Genomic DNA, 22,172 nt, shown 5'->3' with positions numbered 1-22,172 from the left:
GATCAGTTATTTTTTTTTCATTTTCAATTGCTTCCCTTGATTGCTTCGAATCTGAACAAGTCTGAAGAATCTCGAGGCCACCATGTCTGTCATCTTCCTTATTATCTCGGATTCTTCTTCTTTCCCGGAAAATCAAAGGTGTGTTCTTTTCTCCCTCTCTCTGCCTTCTTCATCGTCTTCATAACTTCAATTCTATATGCAATTCGATTTGATTCAGAGCTTTATCTTCAATTATATTATCTCAATTTTCGTTATAAAGTTTCGAGCTTTTCGGTACTGAACTGAGTTAGAACCGTATTACATCAATGTGAATGTCTTATTTCATGTTTCTGTTATGTTCTGATTTAACACGTGTTCTTAATCATCTAACTTGTTTGAGAAGCTATGAAGAAGACCGAGATTAGTTCCGAGAAGTTGCATTTAAGCATATACTAAGACAGAGTTTAAGTAACATCAGGATGAAGTGTTTGTGTTCTGGTGAACAAATGAGACTTATAGATGAGCAAGACAACAATCAACCACCAGACCTTGCTGTGAACTCAGCTTTATCAGCTTCAGCTGCTGAGAAGCTTGATAATGTGAACTTTGACGAACTAGAGTTATCTCTGCGTGAGACTAGTTCTTTAAACCACGAGGTTCGGTTTTCTTCATCACCCCTGACCTCTCAAAGAACAGCTGCGTATCATTGTGTTGTTGTTGTTGTTGTTTCAGGAGGCGAGTGCGTTTTTGGGGAGGATTGAGTATCAGAAAGGGAACATAGAGGCGGCATTGCGAGTCTTTGAACGGATTGATATCAATGGGATCACAATAAAGATGAAAACCGCTTTAACTGTTAGACAAGAACCAAAACATAGAAGACGCTCCAAAACCAGCTTTGCTCCTCCTCCTCCTCCCATGTCTAAACATACTGTTTATTTGCTCTTTGATGCTATTTTCCTCAAAGCCAAGTCTCTCCAGCGTCTTGCAAGGTTCCAAGGTAGTCACAAGTCACAATCTTTATCAATGTTCAAAAACTCGCTAGTAAGTAGCTAGAAGCTTAATAGAGGACTATAGACTGGCCGAATTATTCTTAACGAGCTACTGATTTATTTTTATATAATTTACATTTATATTAAATAAATTAGTTTTTAAGTTTAGTTATAAAATTATTTTGTTAAATTATAAAAATTAGATATACAAAAAAAAAATAGTTTCAAATTTGTGGATTAAACTAACATTATTGCTTGATTTAAAAGTTTTAGACCAATTTAGATTGATTTAAACGAATAGAAATTGTTTTTAATAACCGATTTAGAACCGTTTAAACCAATTTGAGTCGCATAAATCGGATTATAAGAAAATCATTTCGGCTATGGCCGATTTCTTATGTTTCTGTATTTGTTGGCTAAACAAATTGATTCTTCTTGCAGAAGCTGCGCAGTCTTGCAAAGTCATTCTTGATATAGTGGAGGCTTCTTTACTAGAAAATGTAATAGGTGACATTAAGTTGAAGGAGACGCTGACCAAAGCAGTTGAGCTGCTTCCTCAGCTATGGAAACTAGCTGACTCGCCGCGTGATGCTATCTTATCTTTCAGAAGAGCGCTTCTCAATCACTGGAAGCTTGATCCTGAAACCAGAGCGAGGATACAAAAAGAGTACGCAGTGTTTCTTCTCTACTCCGGGAAAGAAGCAGTCCCGCCCAACCTGCGCGCTCAGACTGAAGGAGCTTTCATTCCTAGGAACAATGTGGAGGAAGCTATCCTTCTTCTCTTGTTACTTCTAAGGAAAGTTAACCAGAAGAGAATCTCGTGGGATGCAGCCATCTTGGACCATCTCACGTTCGCTCTTACGGTTGCAGGAGATCTAACCGCTCTGGCTAAGCAACTTGAAAAGCTTAGACCTGAGATATTAGACCAGAGGGAGCTTTATTATACGTTGTCTTTGTGTTACCACGGTGCAGGAGAAGATCTTGTAGCGCTCGGTTTACTGAGGAAGCTGGAGGATCCAAACCGGGTATCTGGTTTGCTGATGGCTTCTAAGATATGTGGTGAGAGGTCTGAACTCGCTGAGGAAGGCTTAGAATACGCGAGGAGAGCTATGGGAAGCTTAGGCAAAGAATGTGTTCAGTTAGATAGTGCAGCGCGTCTAGTTTTAGGCATTGCACTCACTGAAAGCTCGAGAGCATCAGCTACCGAGACCGAGCGTGTAGCTAGGCTCTCTGAGGGGATGCAGGCTCTGGAGTCTGCGGATATGACAGACCCCAGAGTCCTGCACCGTCTCGCGTTGGAGAAGGCAGAGGAGAGGAAGCTGGATTCAGCGTTAGCGTACGCTAAGCACGCGTTGAAGCTTGGAGCAGAGTCTGATCTTGAAGTATGGCTGCTTCTAGCTCGGGTTTTATCCGCGCAGAAGCGGTTTCAAGATGCGGAGACTATTGTGGATGCAGCGATTAACGAGGCAGGGAAGTGGGAACAAGGGAAGCTGTTGCGTCTGAAGGCAAAGCTTCGTGTAGCTAAAGGAGAAGTGAAGGATGGGATTGAGAGTTACACACAGCTTCTAGCACTCCTTCAAGTTCAAAGCAAAAGCTTCAGTTCTGTAAAGAAGATGCCAAAGGAGGGATATGATGTAGAGGGGCTGAGGAGTCTGGAGCTTGGGACGTGGCATGATCTTGCTCATATCTATATAAACCTCTCGCAGTGGCGTGACGCAGAGACATGTCTCTCGAGATCAAGACTCATCGGTCCTTACTCTCCTGCAAGATACCACACTGAAGGTGTACTGTACAAGAGACAAGGCCAGCTAGAAGAAGCGATGGAGGCGTTCACAACTGCTCTGGACATCGATCCAGTGCACGTCCCGAGCCTAGTATCCAAGGCTGAGATTCTAATGGAGCTTGGGAACGGATCAGTTGTAAGAAGCTTTTTAATGGAGGCTCTAAGGATTGATAGGCTGAACCATACGGCTTGGTATATTCTTGGGAAGATGTTTAAAGCTGAAGGATCTGTCTCGTCTATGCAAGAAGCTGTGGAGTGTTTTCAGGCTGCCGTTACACTGGAGGAAACAATGCCAGTGGAGCCATTCAGATGATCCTTTGTTGTGTTTTGTTTTTATAGATGCATGTATGTGTGGGTATCTCATCTGATGTGAAGTTTATATTCTGTTATACAGAGTTGTGATAAACTCAATAGTTTTTTTTGTCAGGTTGTATTGTAAAAGACAGATAACATTCATAACAGAGAACTTTGGGAGTAAACAAACTGAGGGTTTCATATTCTAAAAAAAACAATTAAATTATAGAATTTGTGTGGGTATAAAAAGTATAAAATATCATTTATAAGAGTTTACGAAAGTATTTATAAAGAGAACTAGGTGAGAATCCGCGCTTTGTGCGGATTAATAAATATACTCAACATATTTAGATTTGGAAAATACCCAAAAATAGCACTAAAATTTTTTTTGTCACAAATATAGATTTTAAGAATCAAAATAACCAAAATGTTTCATTAAAGAGGTAAATATACATTTACACTTCTAGAGTTAACTAATCAAAACCTTAGGGTTTAGAGTTAAGGGGTAGGAATTTAGGATTAAGGTTTAAAATTTTATAAAATAAAAAATAAATATTAAATATTTTAAAATAAAAATTTTAAAAATAGTTTCAAAAAGTATTTTCAAATTATAAAAAGAAAATTTGAAAAAAAAGATTAAAAAAAAATCGAAAAAAAATTAGAAAAAAATTCGAATTTGAAAACATATAATCTAAATAAAATATTTTGGTCACTTTCCTTATTTTTTTTATTTTTTTTTATATATCTAGGATATTATGTTTTTTTACCTATTAAATGAAATATTTTGGTCACTTTCCTTCTTGTGGTCTACTTTTGTGACTACAACTTGAAATTTGTCTATTTATGAGAATTGCCCTTTAGATTTTAGTGTGTTAGTTTTTTAACTTAATTTTAAGTTATTAAATTAGATAAAAAATATGAAGGGTTTTTTTTCTGATCAACAGAAATACAATACGAAGTTAATCTCCTTAATTGTTGGATGTTGTATTAGTTTTTTTTAAACTAGATCTCATTTGCTTGTTGTATAGTTCTTTCAAGATTGAAGAATGCTGTTTGTCTAATTTTGTTTTGTTTACTCTATTTCGATAGTTTTGGAGTACTAAAACTTTAAAATTGCAGAAAAGATAATTTTACAATAACAAATCAGAAGTCATTATCACTAAGGTATGTGAGAGCAAACACTCCATTTGATCATAAATTTTCTAGATTTCTACTTCATGAATTTGTATTATTTATTTTTTTGTCATGAATTTATATATTTATTTTCTAGAGTTTGTAAAGTTTAAAATTTGATAGATTTTGCTTTCTAAAATTTTTTATCATATAGATTTTATAAATATCATGGATACACATGACATTTTGAAAGTTATGTCTTATGAGTAAAAATTGAGAGAATTATTTTTCTACTAATATTGGATTTAGTTAGAATTAGAGAATTAATAATAACTAAATTTTTTGATAACAAAATATTTTAATGAATTTCAAAAAAATTCAAACTAAGAACAAGGAATTTTATTAAGATTGTTAAAATCAATGAACCAATAACAACTGAATCCCAAATTTTCAAAATTGATGAAAATGCATTTGCCAATAACTCTACTTATATAATATTAATAAGATAAAATCAAATATTTTTGTAGATGATACTGTTTATTATATAGTACATAGTATTATTAAAATTATTTGTTAAAATCATTGACTCACCTAAAATCACGAAATTTTTGTTTTTATAAAAATAAATAAGATAATATCAAATATTTGCCTATATGAAATCTTTTAACTATTATGTTTCCAAAACTGTGTATTATTAAAATGTATAAATATGATTAAAAATATTTATGAAAATCATTGACTAAGTCTAAAATCATGGTAAGGGTGGAGTTGGTGGACAAACGCTAAAAAGATTGTAAAATCTGAAGAAAAAAATTCTAACTAAGAGCATTTCTAATCCATTGCTATTTTTACCTTTATAATAGCATTTAGAGGTGAAATTGCTTCAACCTACCTCTATTTTTTCCTCTATAATAGAGATTTATATTTTTTTCTTCTATTTAGAGGAAGAAATAGCATTCCTTTATTTTTTTACTCTATATTTAGAGATTGTTATTTTGGAGGAATACATTGGAGCATATCTCATCTCTATTATAGAGTTCCTATATTTTAGAGGTAAAATAGCAAAATACATTGGAGATGGTATAAGTGATTAAGGGGGAGTAGGTGGACATGCTAAAAAGATTGTAAATCCAGAAGAAAAAAATAAGGAAGTGAAAAGGGTGGAGTGGTAGGTGGAGCAACGCTACATGGTGTTTTCTTGTACGCCTTAATAATTGGTCCGTGTCAGTGATGTTGATTTAATCAAAAAGCTGTATACATATAATTAGCATAGTCTAGTAGGTTCTTAATTAAATCAACATCACTGACATAATTAGCATAGTCTAACGGATTTTGATTTAAATGCATATATCAATCCTACTATATAAAAGGAGCTATTTTAAAGGCTTCTAAAGTGTGCCACATATGCAAAAAATTCCTGGCCAATTAATCTAATAGCTCATCTCAAACTGGGCTGATATCCATGTCAATTACGAAGCACAAACAATTTATTTAAATCCCAGTCAATACTGAAGTCAGCCCAATATCCATTTACGGTATATGATACCAAGAAACTAAGAAGCTCATTCTATTTTATGAAATTACATGCTTTTGTTTAGTCTTTCGCCACAGTGACCGGAGGCGTGTTGAATCACAAAGCTTCTCACGCATCCCATTATTATACTATTTCAATTGAGGTTCTTAGTGTTGTTCTAACTTATATTTAAAAATAAATTTTATTAAATGTTATAGATTTTACTATTATCTTAATAAAATTTAATATAGATTTGATATATATTATATCAAATTATATAAAACTAATAAAAATGATATAAAATTGTATAATTATCAAACATTTGGCCTAAACAATATTTTTAAAATTTTGTAGATATATAAGAAACTAAATATCATACGATTAGATATTAGATGTTTAAAAATTGCATATTTTTAAAAGCTTTAGTAATACAAATTGTATAATTATATAAAAATAATAATATTACTAAATCTGGAATGGTATATATGAATATATATTTATTTTATAGATGATGCATAAGATATTACCAACATTAAATAAAATTATCCGTCTCATGTTTATTTTTTTAATTGTAGAGATGACATGTAGCAAAATGCCCAAAATGCCCAAAATGACCCTAATACCCTAGATATATAGAAAATATAAAAAATTTGAAATATAATACAATAATTATTTGTAGATAACTGGTACGTTTAACTTTGTGGGACAAGGAGACGTCTAATTTCAGGGAGTAAAATCGCATATCTACCAGGAAAAACTAAATTGTAATCATCACAAGTATCATTCTACGGTTACATGAAGGTAATAAACTAAACATAAAGTTTATGTCAAACTAAATTTTTACAAATATTTCACTTTTTCAGGGAAACTATCACTCACAACCACACCTGGATCGTGCTTCTACTTTGACAACGATATTGATATCATACAACGCTTCCAAAAGAGGAATAAATGTCTATCCTAAGCCTCATAGCAAACGACACCAGTCAATTTTTTTAAAATTTACGTTACAGCTTTCTACGTCAATTAAATAGGCACACTCAAATACTATTTTCTCTTACGAATATTAAATTCATCAACATAATTTATTATTCAAACTTACTTTAGTTTATAAAAAAAAGTGATCACCGCTTCCAACGTCTTCGCATTATAAAAGAAACAAAACTTAACTTACACTTTCAGAAACTTTAAAACTTCCAATTTTAATTAAACTGTTCTTTAATTAAACATGTAATCCGCGCGAAGCGCGGACACGGACTCTAGTACAATACTAAAAGTAAAATAAGGGTTCCTCTTAGCCTGTCCACGTTGGACTAAAAAATCATCCAATAAGAAATCTCTGTTTTGTCATGTCATATCCATTGATTATCTAAATCCTTATAAATCCATACCCACGTTTTGGATAGGCCTGTCTTTTGGTCCAATCAATAATCCATAGCAAAGTTTTTTTTTTATCAACCTGTCACGAAACCCTAAGAACTCTCTATTCCTCAAGCCGTAGGTCTGAGTAACCGCTGGAACGCTCTTTAAGACTCTCTCATAAAGGTTCACATTCAATCATAGTTAAATCGATCCCCACAACGTATTTCACCCCATCCGTGCTCTTCAGCTTCTCTCTGATCTCTCCGAAGCTATGATTTCCACAGATTCATCGCTCCTCTCTACTAAAAATTTAGAAAACCTCTTGCAAGAACAATGGCCGCTTCCCATATCTCTCTTTCCGAGTAAGCCAGGGCGTTGCACACGAACAATTTTCGGGAAGCTAGAAATGTGAAGAAAACTGGTGAACTCATGGGTGTTGACATGCTGTTCTTGGATCATAAGGGGTTGTTGTTTTACTTGAACTGTTTCGTCGTTGTTATTATTTCGTTTTTGGTTTCAATACCGTGACTGTTTCATGCTTCTTATTACGTTTTGTTTACTGTGGTTTAATTTTACTGACAAATCTGCACATCCTGCAGTCATCTCTCACACCCAAGCGTCTGTATCTGTTCAAGCTTTAGTGGCTTGATCTTACGAGGAGAAACAATCATTTCAAGCTCTGTGATTCCATCGTCGCCATCAGACTTGACGAGTTTACGAAGATGGACGAAGTAACTATTGTTGCAAACCTGATTCCATCGGAAATATTTAGGTTCCGTAGTGTTGATCAACTCATGGCTTTGGCTAATACTAACGTCGAGCTACCAGGTCTGTCTTCCGCTTTTTCTTTGTACTTACTCAGAAATTTTAATTCAGACATCTTATACCAATCACCCTTTCTATTTTAGACATCATTGGGGAGGTTTGACATCAGGGCAACATACAATGATGACACTCAGACCACCCAGCGTCTTTTGATTAACATTCGGCTAGATAAGTAAATTCTCTCACAACCTACAAATTAATGCTTTATTTCAAAAAAAAAAAATTGTCACCGGTGCCGGTAATTTCTAAATAAAGAACTTTCCTTTGCAGGGAATCAACTGTATGCGTTAGTGTTTACGATAGCCTGGCTGAAATCCTCCACATGAGACTAGAAGCTGGTGTTGTCCACCTTAAAGTGATGGTAGCAACCAACATCAACCCCAAGTTTATGGGAGGTGAGTGATTCTTAAAATACATGGCCACGTTTACATACCTCTATGTTGCTCTAAAAAGAATTCTCACATATTTAAACCATTAACTTCAGGTCGTCGTTTCCTCAATTCAACTTCTGGGATACACTTTTACTTTGACAATGATGTGATAGCAAGCCAGAGCTTATTTGAGGAATACATTACTTTTTCCACACGTTTATAAGGCCCATGATACATATGACTATATCCATCTACTTATTTCATACCATTTTCAGGCTGTCTTCCAGCAATGACTCCACCAGTGAGAAGCAATACCGTGGTGTGCAAAAGCTGGAGGCTATTTCAGTAGGGGAGTTGAACATCTACGTTCTGGAGACACCCCACAAGTATGATTTCTACTTTTAAACTTTCTCAACCTCCCCGATGTCCTGGAGATTGACCCATGACACTCATTTGCACGCAGGCTATTGAGCGCTTATGCAAAGCCACAATTGTTTCTCTGGAAACTTCAAACATATGGTGTTACATCTCATGTGCCAAGTGTTCGAAGAAGCTCCAGCGAGGAATTTATTTCTTCTCATGCTCTACATGTTTCAATGTAAATGTTGTTGGGGTTGTCAGGTTGTTTTATAAATTTACGTCATCATCTTACTTAACATAAATATATCAATTATTTAAACTGACTGGTACCAGGTTGAGATACTGATGGGCGAAGGTGAAGATACAGCTTTGATTGTTGTATTTGACTCTGCTATGACCAAGCTGACATGTGTCAGGGCTGCAGAGGTTGTGAATCCAATGGTTTGTGCCTTTCTAATAGATAAAGTGACAGACTATTTTTGCATGTTAGTGAATTGGTATTTGCTAAAACGTATTTCCAACAATTTCAGGGACAGGGTGATCAAGACCCAGCCGACTATGAATTTCCACAATTGCTCCAGGACATTGTTGGGAATACATACATATTCCATCTCAAGCTCAATGAGGCCAATTTCTCATCTCACCATAAGTCCTTCACCGTCGCTAGGATCTTTGACCACAATGAGAGAATCTCGGGTCCTACCTTTGCACCGCATGTAAGTCATCAACAAATTATCGTTTTCTTTTTCTCATTGAACAACAAACTGCTAAAGTTATATTGTTTGACAACAGGGTGGTGGTAACAATCATGATGATGATATGCATGGATCAAATTGTGCTTCTTGCAAGTACCATCTTGGTGACTCCTCTACAGGTGGTAATCCCCCGGAAGCTGGTGATGAGCCCATAGAAACATCAGATGCTGTGCAGCCAACATCAAACACTGAGCAGAAGGAATCCATTGTTGAGAATGTTGATGACCCTCATGGATCACCAACAGAGAATAAATCCAAGAAATGCTGAGCACCATGGAGTAGCATACCCATCATTTTCACCTAAGCTTTGGCTTTTTTAAAAATTACTTTACATTTTCAACTAAGGGTTAGGACACGTAAGTCCACCATCTAAATAAATGTTTAGTTTGCTTCTGGTACTGTTACTCGGTGAAGATTTGAACTTCTTTATGTTTTCAAGAAAGGGTTAGGACACTTTGTCCCCCCTCTGATTAAATATATATTATGCTTCCGAGTTCTGATATTGTTACTTGGCGAAGATTTGAACTTTAAAACGACACAAAGACAGAAAATGAGACATAAATCCATGGCCTTTGTATAATGGCCTCTAATTTATTAATTGACACTCGAACGGCAAAACATTGGTGAAAGCAGACAAAATAATAACTATCAAAGTCAGAGAGAAAATAAAACTATAGATGAGACCAAGATTTAGGTTGCTTCTTCTAAATCCTCAATAATACTGCCTCTTTCTTAAATAACCTTACCAGCGGTGAATTGATTTTACGAATTTTCGTAACACTCTTTTACTTGAGATAATCACCATCAACTTTTAGTTACATAAAATCATTTAAGTTCCAAGATACTATTAATATTTAAGCAATTTTGAGTACTGAAATAAAATAGATATCATACAACTTCTTTACAATCAAATAGAGCAATCAAATTAGGCAAATCCGTGGGCATCTTTAAACTTGACATGTTTTATAAACATTTAAAAACCATTTTACTCATAATACTCACAATACATCTTATCACTTTCAAAAGATCAAACACCAATATTATGTTTTTACATAATTATAAGATTATTACAAGTTGTGGAACCCATAATACACATTATTGATAACTTTATTAACTAATATGAAAAAAGATCAAACGCCAAAATGGTCCATCTTATACAACAGCCGTTAAAGAAATTAATATCTTATAATCAAAGCTCGGCAAATAAGTGGGGAGATGATTCCCCCTTACTTATAGAAAATATACTAACCAATTTGTTTCTGCAAACATGTTAACGGATAACTAACCATTTTAGATTCCCCTTTAAGTAAATTACTAGATTTTGACCTGCGCTTTCAAAGCGCGGGTTTATTTTTGTTTTTTTTTTGCAATTGACAAATATTTAGTAAATGTTACATTTTCATATATTTGTGTTTTATTTTATAAAAAACTTAAAAAATTTTATCTTTATTTATCGTATTTCATTTTAAATGACTATTTATGTTTAAAAAATTAAACTTTATTTTTTTAATGAATTAAGTTGGTATAACTCTGATAAATTAATTTTATCATGGGGTTAATATTTTAATTAAAAAATTATATACTTTTAATAAAGATTTATATTTTTCAATAAAAAAATTCAATTATTTTTATGAATGCTTCAATTATATAAATAAAAGAAAAAAATTATAATTAAGAATAGTTGAAAAAAAATTATTTGAATTTGGATTCAATGGCCCAAAGAAAAAAAAAAGTGAGAATTGAATCTGATTTTTTAATAGGTCCAAATGGCCCAAGAGAGATTTGATGTGGGCTGGATCCAAAAATAATGACTCAATATAGATTTGTTATTAATATTACTTAATTGCCCTTAATGAAACATGCAATGTTAGTGAAGGAAGGGGCATGCTAAGGTAATTATGACAATAGGATCATGCTTTAATAGTATAGATTCATAAAATAATTAAATAAAAAAATAGTTCTAAAATAAATAATTCTAAAATAAATAATTGATCTAAGGCATGACCGACGTAAATGATCGACGTTGAGATTTCAGCTTTTGTGATTTTTACTATTCTAATGTTTCAATATAATTTGAATATTTCTTTTGTTTTATAATATAATGGTTTAAAAGTATTTTTTGTTTCACTATATAAATTGTTTTTATATTTCAATGTAACTTTATATTTGTTAGATATTGTGTGGCCAATTAAATTATGTAAGTTAGTGTGTAATTGATTAAATTTATATATTAAATGACAGTTTTCTAAAGTAATAACTTTTAAATATTACAGATTTTAACTAAAACTGATTACATTTTGAAACATATAGAGTAATCTATAAACTAACTCTATGAGTACAAAATTGTAAAGTGGTCTCACCTTGAATTTTTTTCATTCTATGCATTCCTAATTGGAAGGAGATAATCAACATCTAATATTATGCTACTCTCACTATATTAGAAATGGTGGAACCGTAAACTAATTAAGGATGATGTAAGGAAGACATAAAGATGTATTTCCAGTTATCACAAATATATAATCAATTGACAACAACTTCATTATGTACAGCGTAGGACAACAGAGAAGAGTTTTCATACTTTCTAATATTATAATATCTCACTATATTAGTAGCTAAATCAGTTTTCTATAGCACAAATACTCACTCCATTCTTGGAGTTTAAGCTTTTCTATCTGATGATATTAGTAGTTTGATCCAAAAAAAAACGGTAAACAGTACATTGTAATTGGAGAAACAAAACAAACAAAAATTAACCGAAGAATTTTAAGGTATATGAAACAAAAATTAGAAATAGCAATTCTTTGCAACTAAAGAATAAAGCAACAAAATTGTAAAAATACAAAATAAAACAAAAATATATACACAGAATGAAAGATTTAGTAAAATAAAATCATAATACAGTTTCCATAATTGATTGTGCTCAGTTACACTAAAAAGTCTAAATTTACAACATACACAGTTTTATTTACATCTTTAAAAATATTAGCTAATTAAAATGATTCTAAAAAAAGTGCCAGCAGGAAGAGTTAGAAATATACGATAAAACATAATACATAACGTTAAAAATACATTATCCCTGATCACTAAAAAAATATGTTAGTAGTAATAAAAATGAAATGACAACACATTTATTAAAACCATAGAACGGCACGCAACAAGGTGTTATTAAATATACAAACTAAAAATTAAATATACTCAATGCAAACACACATTAAATGAGACATCATATTTATATATATTTAAATAAATAATTTTAAATATATTATATTCTTGATAATTTTAAAATTACTTAATCAGAAACTAAATTATTAAAAATTAATATACAAATAAAACTAAATCAATATTTTCTAACCTCAAAATAATAAATGAATAAAGAAATTATGTTAATGAAATAGATTTTAGATTTTAAAGACTTCTAATTTATGTAATACTACAAAATTCTAAATTTGTTTATTACAATTAATATTTTACCATTTGATATATTAAAATAATATTCTAGATCGATATTCAATTGTCAGTTTTCAACTATTACACGTAAAAAAATATTATTAAGTACGCTTTGTTTTTTGAAAATGGGGTTTTATATTTTAAGTAGTTTATTGGAGTACTTTTTCTTTTCGTGAATTTATTCGAGATGAGATTCTGATCTTTTAAAATAAGATAATTTATGTTCTATACATAATTATATTTTTTTTACGTAACTCTAAAATCTCGGACTTGATTCTTCATATTTTATTAGTTAATTATGTTATATATAATAGAAATACTTACTTCAACCTAAAAATATAAAAAAATCAAATTTAAAAATTAATTATATATAATTTAATATACTAAAATTCACATACAAATAAAAATGATAAATGTAACAAATTTAAATATATTATCCGCGCGTAGCGCGGAGAAAGAATCTAGTATGTTTAATCTGAATAAACCATATGCACATGGTTAGTTGTGAGCAAATATTTATTTATTTTTTAAATCGATACGACAAATAAAATGTTACATCTAAACTATTAAATATTGTTTTTGTTGTCTTTTTGTTTTTTATGTAGATGTGGATGATTCCACTCCCAATTATTTTAGGATATATGGATCTGGATTCGATTATTTATCCAGATTTCGATTTAGAATTTGGATATTGTATATAGAGTAAAATTTTGATATCCGTGAAATATCTGAATTTGGATTTTTTTAAAGAAACAATCGGCAGAGTGGCTTTGCTTACCACCAACTGGTATCACTGGCGAAATCTTCTCCTAGGTAATCTGGATGATTTGGAATGCTCGCAACCAACTTCTATTTGAATCGAGACACACATCTCCCTGGAAGGTGGTCACAAAGGCGGTAGCAAGCGCTAAGGAATGGGCATGGGCACAATCTGATTCCAAACCACCAAATGATCAGAATAAAGCCCCGACACGATCTCTGTCACCAAAAATCCCGATAGAGACCGTTCTCTGTAACACGGATGCTGCATGGAATCCATCAACAAAGGAGACAGGTCTTGGTTGGATCTTCATAGCTCCCAATGCCCCACCACAGCAAGGCTTCCAATTCCAACCAGATGTGAAATCACCACTTCTCGCGGAGGGATTGGCGATACGATCGGCCTTATCCCACGCGATCCATCTTAGTTACACAAGAGTCTGGATTCGATCAGACTCCCTTGGGCTCATCAGAGCTATCGTTTCGAAGGAAAAACTGAAAAATTTCTACGGAGTTCTTTCGGATATCGAAACCCTATCCCGTTCTTTGAATTTCTGTTTTTTTCACTTTTATCCCTAGAGAGCAAAATAAACCTGCTGACTGTGTGGCTAAGTCAGCCCTCTGCAATTTGTACTCAAACTGGGCTTGGCCCTAGTCTTTCTAATATGAATTAAGTTGTTCAAAAAAAAAAAAAGGATTTTTTAAAGATCTCATAAAACTAAAATTAAATTAAAACTTACTAACTATAAATAAATAAATAAATAAATAAATAAATATATATATATATATATATTTATATATATATATATATATATATATATTTATTACTTAAAATTATTTAGAAAAAAATTGAATAAATTATTTAAAATTATATAATTAAAATTATATTTTAATATTTTTAAAATATATAGCATTCAGTTCCATATCTTGAATATTCGAACTTAAAGTTTCACCATCTAAATTTGTCGGCTTTGTAAAATTTCTACCAAGATCTGGATCCCTCAAACATTTATTTTTTGGAGTGAATCAGAAGAGACCTAGAATCAGATAACGTATGTTGGATAACATATCTCATCTTTATTTTTATGGACTATTTTCCTAACCTAACTCATGAAAAAGAGATTTGGACATAATGAATAAAAGATAAATAGGTTTTTCTTACAATTGATGAAGATTGTAAAGCAATGACAAAGACATATACGAGTTCGACAAACATGAAAATGTTCTTTTAACACTAACTAGATTGTAACTCATGCTTCAAAATCGTGAGATCATTTTTATATAATTTTTTAAGGGATGTTTTCAAATATGATCTAATATTTGTGGTTAAACACAAAAGTAACTTTTTTATTTTTATTTGTCATATTCACCCTAAATTTTTTGATTATTAACAAAAAATGTCATTATTTTATTTTTTTCATTTCTTCAAAATTTCTTGTTATACTCATACATGCTCATTTTCATCATTTGTTTTCAAATTGTTATTGTCATCAATACACCAACCACCATTAACAACCAAAATTAAGCTTTAAATGTGCATAAATATCTACATCTTTTTTACACAAACAAACAATTTTTCTTTTATTTTATCTCTCATTTCACACCAAGATTTCAATTTTTTTTATTTCAAAACTTATAAGCTAATTGGAGTTACTTAAGTTCATAATTTTGGTCAAAAACAAGTGGATAACTTTCATTAAAAAGTTATGTGTGCTTGAAAAATCTAAGCATGAATCTCACCAGATTTAAAAATGATATTTGATTATTATTTTTCAGATATGTTTTGTGAAATAGACTGCTCTAGAAGAGTTCTCTAGTAAATGCATATGTTAGTTTTGCAAAGCTGAATGATTTATCTTTTCAATTTGTTTTTATATTTTTATGTTGCTTTATATATCTAAATCCATAGATAAAAATCTAAAATCAAAGTACTGTTTTGAATCAGTTATAATTCAATTAATTATGAAAATTTTAATATATTAAAAAGTTGTGGTTAATGTTAAATAATATTCAATCAAAACTTTATTTGTTCCCAAGAAATATATTATAACACATACATGTATTTTTATTTTATTTTAGTTGATAACTTATTAAAAACGTGTATTTTGAAGCACCAATTAATTGACAACTTGTTAAAAAATACACTCACTATCATGGCAAAGAGTTGGGGAATCATAAAGAATAGGAACCAATAAATAACTTAGAATGCAAAGTCCAACTAACGAGGTGAATAAAGCTCTCGATTCATTACAATTTTTCCAAGATATGTAGAATACAAATATATCTTATTAAAATAGAAATATCATATTTTTTTTTGTTATTACGTGTGATTCATGATTTATGTCACTCAAATTTCAACTATTTATAGATATTGTTTTAAAATTAATTTGGTCATATGTTAGACCAATTCATCAGCACAAATGAAATTATTTGTTATTACAATAAATTAAATTTTAATTTTCGGATATTTACTATTTTTACTATAAAAAATCTTATAAATATTTTTAATTTTTATTATTTAAATAACTAATTAAATACGTAATTATTTTTAAAATAGACATAAATTTAGCTATGTTTTAGTTTAAAACGAAAAATATATATTGAGCTTATTATAATTTTAAAACCCAAATTTTTAACTTAAACAAAAATAAACATTTTATCACCAAAAAAAATAAAACTAAACCAGTTTACAAATATAAGCAAAAACAAAAATTAAATATTAAAATTTTTATTAACTTAAATTTGGTAAAACAATAATGTCGTGCTTTTAAAGCACTGGTGATGATAATGAAGGGAAGGGAGTAATTTCACCTTTTTGCCCGAAACCGATCATTTTAAATAGTCTCTTCTAGTTTGTAAAATAGTTTTTCCTAGTGCCAATCGAACTAGCGGTATTATTTGATTCTTATATACATTGCAAGAGGTGAGAGGCCAAATAGTCCTTTTAAGAAGCAAATTCTAACACCAAAAGAACAAAGCCTAACCCAAGAAATAGTTTCTTTCGTCACTGTGATGGATATAGAAAGAGAGTTTCACATGACAGACTATGCCAGAAACTCTTCCGTACAGGTTCTTGATATTTCAAATATCTTCGCTCATATAAAATCTTGAATTGTAATTACTTTTTTTTTTTTTTTTGATATTTGCAGAAGAAAGCATCTGATAAGACAAAACACATAACATTAGAAACAGTGCAACAACCCTACAAAGAGACAAGACCCAAGAGTTTAAAAATAGCTGACCTGGGATGTTCTTCAGGACCAAACACTCTTTCCACCATTAAAGACATCATCAAAGCCGTCAAGTTTGCTCACCACCTTGAGATCCCAAACCAGCCTTTGCCCGAATTCAGCATCTTCCTTAACGATCTCCCTAGCAATGACTTCAACTCTATATTCAAGTCCTTGCCTGACTTTCACACAGAGCTCAAGAGAGATACTAACTATGGTGATTGCCCCTCAGTTTTCATTGCAGCCAACCCTGGATCATTCTATGGAAGGCTCTTCCCTGAAAAAAACATCCATTTTATCTATTCCTCTTTTAGCTTGCACTGGCTTTCCAAGGTGAACATATATATATAATAATTTTTTAAAAAAATCTATAATAATTGTAATTCAAGATATATACCTTCAAGTGTAAGTATACAGATATACATTAATACATACTGGGTATTTTATTTTTATTTTTTATTTTTTTTATTTCAGGTTCCTCCAGGTTTGTATGACGATCAAGGCAAGTCCATAAACAAAGGCTGTATTAACATCTGCTCCTGGAGCCCTGAAGCTGTTTCCAAAGCTTACTGCAGTCAATTCAAGGAAGATTTCTCCATGTTCCTCAGGTTTCGATCAAAAGAGGTGGTTTCTACAGGCAGAATAGTGCTCATACTACTTGGAAGAGAAGGTCCTAATCCTGTTGGCAGAAGAAACTCTTTCTTCTGCGAACTCCTCGCAAGATCCATAGCAGATCTTGTCGCACAAGTATATATTATAATATATATTATATATAATAAGCTGATGTCACAAAAATGGATATTTATTTACAAACTGTGTAATTCGTTTCCGTTTTAACTGTAGGGAGAAACTGAGCAGGAGAAGCTCGATTCTTACGAGAATCACTTTTACGCACCAAGTGCTGCTGAGATGGAAGGTGAAGTGAACAAAGAAGGGTCCTTTGAATTAGAGAAGCTACGGATGATTGAAGTGGCCAATAAGTGGGGCAAGGAGGATGGTATCAGTGCCGGTCTGGTGTTTGCAAAGACGGTAAGAGCGTCTCAAGGGTCAATGCTTGCTCAACACTTCGGAGAAAAGATATTGGACAAGATGTTTGATACATATGCTAGACTGATTGACGAGGAGTTGGCTAAGGAAGACATAAGACCCATTACATTTGTTGTTGTTCTAAAAAGGAAACTCTGAAACATAGAAATGAAACCTATCTCTATGTGTGTGTGACAAATATTGAATATACGATAATAAAACCAGAGTATCAAGGAAACATATCAAGCAAATAAATTTGATTAAATCATTTTTCATTTCTACTTGATGTAGCATTTTCCATGTATTGTATATTTGATTAAATTTGATTAACCAAGGGGATATTCACAATTGAGACTTCACCTAAGCGGCACCGTAATAAACTAGTTATCCTCTATAGTCAAACCAAAACCGTTTGACATTTGACATCTCTAATGTTTGCTTTTGAGTTTTGAATCTTTTGATGTGCTCAGAAACATATTTTTTTTGCTTTGGTATTCTTATTAATCAAATAATTGATCAATTATCCAGAGTTGAAAGAAACTCAATAGGTTTTTGTCAGGTTATATAATGACAAGACAAAATAACATTCATAATAGAAGAAAACAAACTGAGGGTTACATATTCAAAAAAAGTATTAAAACACAGAATCTGTATCCGTAAACTAACGACGAGTTACAGCATTTAGATTACATTCAAATGATGAAGATTCTCTCAACCAACTCTTATTTTTGTTTTTGGTTTCTTCTTTGTCTACACAGCAGAGTTGAGAGAGTCTTCCATCAGAAAAATAGTTGAAACAGTAGAGACAGAAGGAAGTCCTGAAGACCCTCAATATAAGAGAGCTCTCTTTCTTTCTCTCTCTCGCTCTCTCTATAACTGTTAAAACTCTGGAACTACGAAACGATCCAGCAATACACCAGTTCCTAGTAAATGTAGATAGATGCTTTCAATTGTCGGTTTTGACTCGCTTTGGCTGTGGAGATTCAGGCTCTTGGCATTTCCTGGTCTCCTCCGGTGCGAGCTCCTCTGAATCAGCGGTCTTCTTGTTGTCTTCTTGCTCAGATTTGGATGGTGAATCTGATGTCGATGCTGTCCCTTTGCCTTTGCCGAGACCAGAGTTTTGTTTCTCGAACATCATTTGCAGGTACTTGCCTTGTTCTTCTATCCGGAGTTGCAGGTTTCTTTGAATCTACAGCAAAAGCAAAAGAAAAACAGTTTAATCCAAACTCATAATCTTTAGAATCCATAACTCATACAAAGGGCATAAAAACCAAAGCTATAAGCAATGTCTACCTCGAGCTGCTCATGGAGTTGCTTCTGCACTTCCATCTGAAGTCGCAGAGCCTCTGTAATCCCTATCCCACTGTAGTATAAATTATGGTCAGCGAGAATCTGTTAAACATGGTGCAGAACTTGTTATGTTTCTTACCCTTTCAAGTCAAGAGCTGTTATATGTTCAAGCGGTGTCAACTTCTTCTCTGGCGAGCCTGTAACGCTCAAAAATAAATTGATTTTCATGAAAAAAGTAATCATCAACGGAATAAAAGAGAGCAGAGACAATGGTAGCTACCACTTTCTGATGGTTCTGGCCTATATCTAGCCGTCCTATACTTCTGCAGTTTCATAAAGCAAACACAATCTTTCATTAAAGAAGACAAAACTGTATGCATTTGTAGCACAGAGGAGAAAATTAAAAGAACCTGTAAATGACTTTTGACATGATATATAGTCAACCCTTCAACTTTCATTTTCTTCAGCACACCCTTAGGAGTTGCTCCTGTGTGTAACCAGAAGATAAAAAGATTATTATCTTTCCATAAAAAGTTTATGGAAAGTAAAAGAGAAACAAATGCTCACTGTCACTGCCACCAAGACTGTTGACAGCCTCAACAAAAGCCTCGTGAAGCTCTGGCGTCCAACGCATACGTGCCTTGTTATTACTGTTTGAAGATGTTGTGCTGACAGGTCGCAGCTCCACAGACACAGAAGGAGAAGGTTGCTGCTGAACAGTCTGGGATTGCGGTGGTATGGGTTGCAGAGACTTCTGGTCCTAAAAACAAGTGTTCAATTAGGGAATCAAAGTATAGACTTTGGAGTAGGAACTTTAACAAACCTTTGTGTCTGAATTGGAACTGGTGTCAATCAAGAGATCGTTCCAGTTAGTCGATAGTAAAGGATCTTCGTCGGTGATCAAGTGGTCAGCCCATTGCCAATCGTTTGGTTTTTGAATGTCATCAAACCCAGCGCCGATGCCAATGCAACCGTCCTCAATCTGGCTGTTGTTATGAACGGCCTGGTGGTCTTCAGGGAAATCAAGAAACCCTCCATTGCACCAAGAACTATCATCGTTGCTCGACGCTGCTGCGTAGTGTTTCTCCATAGATGAGTAGTGGAGATTGGTTGAGAAACCAGATGATGAGGAAGAGCATATGTGTCCAACTGATCCACCGTTACTGGAAGAAAGCAAGTGATAGGTTTGTTGTCCTAATGGCTTGTGGTCTGGTCTCATGAAAGCAGCTTCTGGTGCTGAAGAAGGGTTTGGTGTAGATGGGATTGAAGAAGTGCGAGCGAGGTTACTGAGCTCCCTAGAACCTGATCTCTGAACCGGACGAGCCTCCATTGTTGTCCTGACCAAAACAAAACAAAAATACACAAATGAACTCTCCATACTTGAAACTGAAGTTGTCAGAATCTGTAAAAACTCAGTGTAACACAAAAGAAGCTGTTAAATAGTACTAAACACCAAACTTATAAAAAACTCAATGTAACACAGAAGCTGTCCAAAAAAATCTCAAGAAAAGGAGACAGAAAGCAAACAAACAGCATGAGTTCGAGGTCCCTGTCTCATTGTAATAAATTAGCAGTCTTTAAGCGAGAAAATATGAGAAACTCAGCTGAAACATACAAAACAAATCTTAATTGTAATAAAGGAGAACACAAGCATCGAACAAAAGCAAAAACACATTATCCAACAACCAAACATCAACTTCTCTGGAAAGGTAAAAAACCCAATCGTGAATCTCGAGAAAGCCCAACATAACGAAGATATAAACAATCTCTCTCCCTGTATGTATGTATGATTACGAAACGAAACGAATCGAAAATTCTCACCTAGCAGCGACTCATGCGGATCTCGTCGGGGACGAACGAATTCGAATCTAGGCGATGATTAAACCCTTGAAGAAAATTATCATCGGAGAAATCGTCTGGTCCGCAAGCGACGACGACGGTGGACCTCTTTTTTGTAATTTCGGAGGTGGTGGCTGTCTTGACAAGGGGATGGATCAGTCGTCGTGCACTTACGCGCGGTGTGTCACAGCGCGTGAGTTATTTCGCTTGTTGGAACCAACTAAAATTCACACTTGGAGACTGTTTATTGGATAAGAGGAATCATTAAGAGTTAGGCTTGGTCTTTTTCGGTGTTTTTTTTTAATTATTTTTCTGATATCTGTGGCCTTTCGTTCGCTTATAAGCCCATTAAGCTACTTAGGCCCAAAGTTGTCTCTGTTGATCTTTTTGCTAAATAACTCGTATTTCGTTGTCCAGTAAGAATAGAGATGTTATCATTAGCTCGACTCCATCTTGTTTATAATCTCAACCCAGTTTTAGGCCCTAACTCAAATCTTTTTTTTTCTCAATAGCATACATATTACTGTTATGCCTAATAAATATGGGCCTATAATTTAAAGCCCGTAACTGATATGATGAAAGTATCAAATGAAAGAACTAGGGTTGGAAAAAAGAACCCAAACAGACCCAAACCACCCCACAATATTTTGATGAAAAAACTATAAGAAAATGCGTTGATGTGTTTTTTGTATCTTCCTAATTTGTTTCATATTACTTTGTTTCATAGCCGTTGCAGGGAAATAATTACCCCCCCCCCCCCTTAATTTGACTTTTAGGTTATTTTGTAAGGGTAGGCGTTCGGGTACTCATTCATGTTCGCTTCGGATCTATTCGGGTTTTGAGTTTTCGAAGTTAAAGATTTTAGCTCAATTTGGGTATTTAGACATTTTGGTTCGGGTTTTGTTCGGGTTCTAATAACCCTTTTAAATGATTTTTAATTTTTTTTTAATTAATTTATGGTTTAAATTTCTCAAAATCTGAAAATAAAAACAATATATAACATATAAATTTGAATAATGTATGTCAAAATACCTAAACTTAACATAAACATTGGTTTGGCTTGAATATTTAGATGGAGAATCAATAGATATTTTAAGTATTTTTAGCTATTTTAGATATTTACTTTTGACTATTTGTATATATTTTTAAATATTTTAGACAACTTCAAAATATCTTATACATTTTATATCGTTTTGGATATTAATCTAAAAAAGAGCTAACATATTCGAGTATATAA

The 22,172-nt window shown here is 32.8% G+C and overlaps 3 protein-coding genes and 1 pseudogene across 11 annotated transcripts; 3 read left to right on the top strand and 1 right to left on the bottom strand.

The window, feature by feature from the left end:
* The first annotated feature begins 384 nt into the window (after window positions 1-384).
* On the top strand, window positions 385-3,248 carry LOC103834750 (annotated as a pseudogene).
* Window positions 3,249-7,076: 3,828 nt separating this feature from the next.
* On the top strand, window positions 7,077-9,846 carry LOC103834748. 8 transcript variants are annotated; one of them, XM_033277225.1, is made up of 10 exons: window positions 7,094-7,216; window positions 7,318-7,497; window positions 7,633-7,861; window positions 7,942-8,030; window positions 8,129-8,253; window positions 8,343-8,615; window positions 8,693-8,850; window positions 8,923-9,030; window positions 9,120-9,305; window positions 9,382-9,846. In XM_033277225.1, exons 7-10 carry the CDS (start codon window positions 8,707-8,709, stop codon window positions 9,610-9,612), a joined length of 669 nt encoding a protein of 222 aa, XP_033133116.1. In that variant the 5' UTR covers window positions 7,094-7,216; window positions 7,318-7,497; window positions 7,633-7,861; window positions 7,942-8,030; window positions 8,129-8,253; window positions 8,343-8,615; window positions 8,693-8,706; the 3' UTR covers window positions 9,613-9,846. The 8 variants fall into 8 exon arrangements, with proteins under 8 accessions (XP_033133119.1, XP_033133118.1, XP_009109076.1 ...); XM_033277228.1 differs by having other exon boundaries at window positions 7,077-7,497; window positions 8,923-9,015; XM_033277227.1 differs by having other exon boundaries at window positions 7,080-7,497; window positions 8,505-8,615.
* A 6,491-nt stretch (window positions 9,847-16,337) lies between these two features.
* LOC103835514 (salicylate carboxymethyltransferase) lies at window positions 16,338-18,222 on the top strand. The gene is made up of 5 exons (XM_009111698.3): window positions 16,338-16,351; window positions 16,472-16,619; window positions 16,700-17,113; window positions 17,255-17,527; window positions 17,624-18,222. The coding sequence occupies exons 1-5, from the start codon at window positions 16,338-16,340 to the stop codon at window positions 17,963-17,965; spliced, it is 1,191 nt and encodes a 396-aa protein (XP_009109946.2). The 3' UTR covers window positions 17,966-18,222.
* A 151-nt stretch (window positions 18,223-18,373) lies between these two features.
* Window positions 18,374-21,188, bottom strand: LOC103834747 (protein PHOSPHATE STARVATION RESPONSE 1). 2 transcript variants are annotated; one of them, XM_033277152.1, is made up of 7 exons: window positions 20,918-21,188; window positions 19,920-20,433; window positions 19,664-19,856; window positions 19,377-19,583; window positions 19,236-19,293; window positions 19,100-19,169; window positions 18,374-18,995 (listed from the first exon to the last, which is right to left on the bottom strand). In XM_033277152.1, exons 2-7 carry the CDS (start codon window positions 20,424-20,426, stop codon window positions 18,753-18,755), a joined length of 1,278 nt encoding a protein of 425 aa, XP_033133043.1. In that variant the 5' UTR covers window positions 20,427-20,433; window positions 20,918-21,188; the 3' UTR covers window positions 18,374-18,752. The 2 variants fall into 2 exon arrangements, with proteins under 2 accessions (XP_033133043.1, XP_033133044.1); XM_033277153.1 differs by lacking the exon at window positions 20,918-21,188 and having other exon boundaries at window positions 19,377-19,419; window positions 19,507-19,583; window positions 19,920-20,449.
* Between the last annotated feature and the right edge of the window lie 984 nt (window positions 21,189-22,172).

Source organism: Brassica rapa, chromosome A08, assembly GCF_000309985.2.
Source record: "Brassica rapa cultivar Chiifu-401-42 chromosome A08, CAAS_Brap_v3.01, whole genome shotgun sequence".
NCBI classification, from domain to species: Eukaryota; Viridiplantae; Streptophyta; class Magnoliopsida; order Brassicales; family Brassicaceae; genus Brassica; species Brassica rapa.
The sequence above is the reverse complement of the archived record's forward strand: the minus strand, read 5'-3'. Positions and strand labels throughout refer to the sequence as shown.

Bases quoted from the DNA above. Each gene is read 5' to 3' on its own strand.
- LOC103834748 (XM_033277227.1), top strand. From the start codon at position 8,707: ATGCAAAGCCACAATTGTTTCTCTGGAAACTTCAAACATATGGTGTTA. The intron at 8,851-8,922 runs GTTGTTTTATAA...GACTGGTACCAG, and splicing joins AATGTTGTTGGGGTTGTCAG to GTTGAGATACTGATGGGCGA. The intron at 9,306-9,381 runs GTAAGTCATCAA...GTTTGACAACAG, and splicing joins GTCCTACCTTTGCACCGCAT to GGTGGTGGTAACAATCATGA.
- LOC103835514 (XM_009111698.3), top strand. The intron at 16,620-16,699 runs GTTCTTGATATT...TGATATTTGCAG, and splicing joins CCAGAAACTCTTCCGTACAG to AAGAAAGCATCTGATAAGAC. The intron at 17,114-17,254 runs GTGAACATATAT...TTTTTATTTCAG, and splicing joins GCTTGCACTGGCTTTCCAAG to GTTCCTCCAGGTTTGTATGA.
- LOC103834747 (XM_033277152.1), bottom strand. From the start codon at position 20,426: ATGGAGGCTCGTCCGGTTCAGAGATCAGGTTCTAGGGAGCTCAGTAAC. The intron at 19,294-19,376 runs GTAGCTACCATT...TGAGCGTTACAG, and splicing joins GCCAGAACCATCAGAAAGTG to GCTCGCCAGAGAAGAAGTTG. The intron at 18,996-19,099 runs GTAGACATTGCT...CTTTTGCTGTAG, and splicing joins AACTCCATGAGCAGCTCGAG to ATTCAAAGAAACCTGCAACT.